The sequence below is a fragment of the Diadema setosum genome, chromosome 12 (assembly GCF_964275005.1).
Source record: "Diadema setosum chromosome 12, eeDiaSeto1, whole genome shotgun sequence".
In the NCBI taxonomy this organism is placed as follows: domain Eukaryota; kingdom Metazoa; phylum Echinodermata; class Echinoidea; order Diadematoida; family Diadematidae; genus Diadema; species Diadema setosum.
In genome coordinates, this window is record NC_092696.1 from 34377191 (window position 1) to 34383002 (window position 5812).

General features: G+C 37.4%; 1 protein-coding gene across 1 annotated transcript; it reads left to right on the top strand.

Moving 5' to 3' along the window:
• The first annotated feature begins 466 nt into the window (after positions 1 to 466).
• Positions 467 to 946, top strand: LOC140235905 (uncharacterized). The gene has a single exon (XM_072315896.1). It carries the CDS (start codon positions 467 to 469, stop codon positions 944 to 946), a length of 480 nt encoding a protein of 159 aa, XP_072171997.1.
• The last annotated feature ends 4866 nt before the right edge of the window (positions 947 to 5812 follow it).

Consider the following 5812-nt stretch of genomic DNA (forward strand, 5'->3'; position numbering starts at 1 on the left):
GATGCAATTGATCGACCAATCAGGTACTTCGTTTAATATGCGTTTGTATGTGTGTGTGTGTGTGTGTGTGTGTGTGTTGCGTGTGTGTATATAGTGTGCACGGTAGGTAATAACGCCAGATCTGAGCAAGGAGGTACCGCGTATATACGTGCTGAGCTGATCAGCTGGTTCTAACAGCTAACTTCATTGGTTGCCTTGGAAATCAATTTACTGGCATTCTGCGCATACTATGAAAACGGCATACGTTTCCTAAAAAATATATATAAAAAAAGATAAAAAAATAAAAAAAACCTTGCAAACGTATGCTGTCGCACCGCGCGAACGTTTGCCAAACAACACTCGCTGATTGGTCAATTAGCAAACGTTTGCTTAAGGCAGTTGCATACGTATGCTCGTTTCCATACGTACGCCCAAAACGAATCATGTCCGCAACGGCCTTCCATACAAAAAGAGTACAAAAGACGACATGATAAACTGGCACAAGTCGTTCACTGGGAGCATGGCAGAAAACATAAAATACCATGTGAGAGCATTATGGTATACGCACGAACCACAGAAAGTTTCTGAAAACGACCACGTTAAAATCCTGTGGGACATCGATGTTCAAACTGACAATGTCATTCAGCATAGGCGTCCGGATATCATCGTCGTTGAAAGGATTCGACAGATGTGCACGATCGTCGCTGTCGCGGTACCGGGAGACAGCAAAGTAGGCAAGAAGGAGAAGGAAAACATAGAAAAGTACCAGGACCTTGCCAGAGATCTTCGCCGCCTGCGGAATATGAAAACGAAGGTGATCCCTATTGTCATTGAAGCACTCGGAACAACGCCAAAGCAGCTGCGACGGCACTTGGACGATGTAGGTGTGCCCGATCGAGTGCAAACGCTCCAAAAAGCAGCACTGCTGGAGACGGCGCGAATCCTCAGAAAAGTACTAGAAGTCTAAGGTTCCAGGGTGGAACTTGACATGATATTGATCTCCAAGAGATATGTTGTGACGATAGAGACAATAATGATAATAAATATTTTCTGATGCGCACTTTCTGACAATATGTCACTCAAGACTCTACAATAATTGATAAATTATAATCAATAAACAACATAATTCAAATAGATAAGTAAGCTGAATAAATCGAGACATTCAACAAAAACACCTATATGCAGATGATAACTAGAATGTCCTAAATATACTCCTTAATAAACAGATGAAACTTATGCGTGGTTGGAGAGTTTTGAGGTTATGTGTGTTCCTGATGCTTCCAGGCAGCCTGTTCCATATGGTTGGTGCTACATAGCTAAAAGCGCGGTCCCCGTAATGGGTGGTTCAGCTGCGAGGTATCACCGGCACAGTAGATAACGATATTCATTTGGTTCAGAGATGGAGCTCGCAGAGGTATGGATAGGAAGTGCTACAAGGAGCATCGTTTAATTTCTGTCCGTTTGCCGGGCAGTGCTCGTTATTATTGCCATTGCTTGGCTCGCCGGGATTCGTGTGTGTGTGGATGTGGGTGTGTGAATGTGTTTATGGTTGTTGCTCTGTGATCCGAACTCGGAGGTATTAATTGTGCTGGGATTCCGACGTTTATGGTGGAGAACACACTTATTTTAAGCAATTCGTTTACAGTTAGGGCCCACTGATATACAAAACTCAACATTGGGGGAGGGGGAAGAGTTTGGCACAAAACGTCTCATATCAAATAATTGTAAATGACGACAGGGCATTGACAGACTGTCGCCCGAAGATTGTAATAATAGAGCCTCTTGTTCTTTACTATATAAATATCAAATATAATAATTACTTTTATTGTCATTTATCCTCTGGTTTATTATTTAAATTTGTCGTCTATAGGGCGTGTGTATGTTTGTGAAAACTAGAGCACTTTCCCGGCCAGAGGACCCGTTCAAGCACATGCATCCGCGAACCCGTCCACCATATACTCCATTTCGATGACATTTTAGGCCAAAAATGTTGTATGATAATGGCAGTTGAAGACAACATTGTTACATTGCGCCATCAGCTTTTTCAATTGTTTTCACAGAATTCACCTTATGCCACTACAATTTATGAGTAGCAGTCTCCACATACACTATAGTCGTTTGGCAAGGCCAAGTTAGTCTCTTTTTCAGCCGCGAAGCCTTGTCAAAAGGCTGCGATACTGGGTCGTGATCACTGTAGTATAGATGTATTGCACCGACTCTGCGGGATCCGACAAGATATGAGGCTCGTATACCACGTACAAGAAATATCTGGCGTACTATAAAAGCTGGAACAATTCAAGATTCAGGATTCAAGATTCAAGATTCAATTTATTTTTATATTCATCAATAAACAGAGAAAGTACATACAATGTATATGCAGGACATATTTGTAACAACTGCACAAACGTTAATTGAACAAAATACATGTGAAAATGAATTACAATGAATGAAACAAAATAGTATTCTTTCTCTCAAATATATAAGTATACAAATTGTAATAGCAGATCAAGGATGGGAATGGAAAGTGGCCCACTAAAAAGCAGAGCTTTTATGATTTAGGACCGTCAGGATATACTTAGAACAGCAAATAATGAATTAACGAAGCTACAAACCTATATAAAGCAAATCAAACGAACCAATGTCTACTGACATGAAATAAAATTTTGGGAAGGAGAGAAAAAAAGAAGAAAAAGAAAAAAGAAAAAGAATAAAACTACAGCGCGTGTCATCGTGGACACAAGCGCATAGAGGGGCGCTGTCAATGAAAACTTCCTACCTAGAATAGCCCTATGCACCTCCATTGCAAGTCTGAATAAAATCCGAAAAGAAATGTGGTTGATAGAACACATCCAAGAAATCTGACATGGCGCAATCACCACAAACTGTGCGTAAATAACCATTATTGCAATTTTTAACCTAGTCGGGGTGACCTTTGACCCTGTAAAGAAGGAACAGTAGGGGCAGCATTATCAATAGATAGGCTCTATAAATTAGAAATAGGGCCTACTCCGTTCGGGGATACAATAATTTCCGGGTTACACAGAGTTAGTACGCTCGTATCGTATAGTATGTAGGACTACATCATATCAGAATGGATCAGTTTGCGTTGTCTAAACATAGCATCGCTTATCATTGTCAGTTGGTTATATCAGAACTAGATGGCGTTTTTGTCTGTCTGTCTGTTTTGTCTATTTTTCTGTCTTTTTTTTGGAGGGGGAGTGTTACAATAGGGCATGTACTATGATATTGGGTTATTGTTTTTATAACTGTGTATATTTAGTGATGCTCTTTGAAAGATTATGCACTGGGTTTATTTGCTGTAGATCGACTAAATGGAATGTGTGAAATGTGAGGAAAAGCAGATGATGTGGATTGCGTCCTATAGCCGTTTGTGTTGTCCGAAAGTACAGATTTCTTTTCGTGCGTACCTCCATCCTATGCGTTAGTTGGTTTTCTGAGCGGTTTTTTTTTTTTTTCATTGATTTGATTTGTTGCACATAAATTTGAAAAAAAAATATAAGCGTTTTTCTATTGCAAGAAAATATTTGCAAAATAAATTTTGTAATTGTTCGATGATTTACAAATTAAAATTGCCCAAAAAAGTCATATCAAAACGCATGGATGGGGGGAGGGGGGTGGGAGGGGTGTCCCCCTTGCTCATGTGGGAGTATTTCTTTGTCAGTATTGAAAATTGAATGATCTTGCAGTGCACGTACAGCTCTGATGAAATATTTAGGAAATATGCAATTAACATGCAAGACGATTCCAAGTTCTACGAAAAAGGTCCAAACAAACTATACTCAGTAATTTCAGATTTCTAATGCACTTTGGATAGAATAGAGTGTTTTTTCTATAGATAACATCTTTGTAATTGCCCCAAAACAAATTTGTTGCTGCACAAGACGCATCTACATCACAGGATCACAAAACCGCCAAATAAACACAAGACTGAGATACACTAACGTTAATCAATATTGATTTGAATTTTTAACCTTTGTTGCTCTATCTCATTTTGGAAAGTAAACATTGCTATTTTGCATCACTTTTTATAATCAAGCATAAAGACGCTCCATTGAATTCCCTTACACAGGGGATCCCCTTAAAAGGAGATAGAAGAACCCTTGGTTAAATTTTTCTGCCAAGAAAAGAAATGTGTTATATTATTATTGATATGAATTATGCATAGAAATAAATAGACACAAATTATAAGACTTTTAGACACAAATTATAAGACTTTCCCGCAGAACTTATTACATGGCAGCCTTTAAAAGTGGTACTGGAAACAAATCAGCCACTTGGAAAGCTGTTAATGAGACTATTGGTCAGCAAACAAACAAACAAACAAACAAAAGGTGTCTGCATTTCAAATCATATGTGACGGACAAACGCTCTGTAATCCAAGAGATGTATCACGGTGTTTGAATAAGTAATTTGTTAATATAGGTCCTAATCAAGCTTCAAAAATAGATCCTACACAGATTTACAAACAGATATCTTGAAACTTATTCCAATGTACCAAAAAAAGACTCCTCTCTTGTTTCTAATCACCGTTATATATCTATTATTCCTAGTCTCGCTAAGGTAATAGAAAGGTTTGTTTATAACAGACTGTATGATCTATTTTTTATTCACAAAGATATACTGAACCAAGATCCATATAGCTCCAGGAAATTTCGTTCTACAGATATGGCACGAGCCAAATTGTGTTGACTGCCTTAGCTGAACAAAAACATGTCAAGGCATTCCACACTCTTGATCACACTATCCGTATTCGTAAATTGCAGCGCTGTGGAGTTCGTGGCATTCCACTCGAATGGTTCAAGATTTTCTATCGAATATGAAGCTATATGTGTACAATTCATCTGTGGAAACTCTGACGTATTACCTATAGAATGTGTCGTTCCACAATGATCCATACAGGGACCGCTACTATTTTTAGTGTATATAAATGATATTTCAAACTCATCTATGTCACTGCAATAAATCATATTTGCATATGACACCAATGCATTCTGTTCCAATTCTGACTTACATTCACTCCTTAGAACTCTTCATACTTAACTACCGAAATTATCTTCATGGTTTAAGAGTAATAGAATATCACTCAACTTAAAAAGACAAATTTTATCTACTTTTATACTTTAAAAAGAGTATAAAAATGAAATGCAACATGTGATATCATAGTGGATGATATATTCTTGGAACAAAAAGAAAGCGTCAAATTTCTCGGCAAAAATGTATTAATGAAAATATGAAATTGAACACTCATGTGCAATAAATCTCTGATAAAGTGTCTTGTAAGGTTTATTAGTATACTCCATAAGCTTAAGTATTATGTCCGTAAGAATATTTTATTTATGCTTTATAACTCCTTGATATTATCGCGCATCTTATATTGCAATATATTGTATAGGCAACTTCAAAAAGTCTATTGATAGTATATTACTTCTACAAAAGATAGCTGTACGTATATGCACCAACTCAGTTTATCGAGACAATTCAGATCCTTCATTGGCAACATTAAGAACACTGAAGGTATCAAAATGACATTTTTTTTTGCAAGACTCACTCTAAATATTTCTCTTATATAGTTTTCAAATGCCGTCTTCTTTTGTCTCATAATTTCAATTGCACAAGTATTATATACATTCCTATCGGACAAGAATATGTGATACATTTCAATAACCTTAAAACTGTGATAGATCTGAACTCTATCAGACACACCCGACCCGATGTTTGGAACTCTCTTCCTTTTGAAAGTTGAAGTCAACAGTTCATGTAATCATTGATTTTAAGGAAAGGTGTAAAACCAATGTTACTCCCTGGAGATACA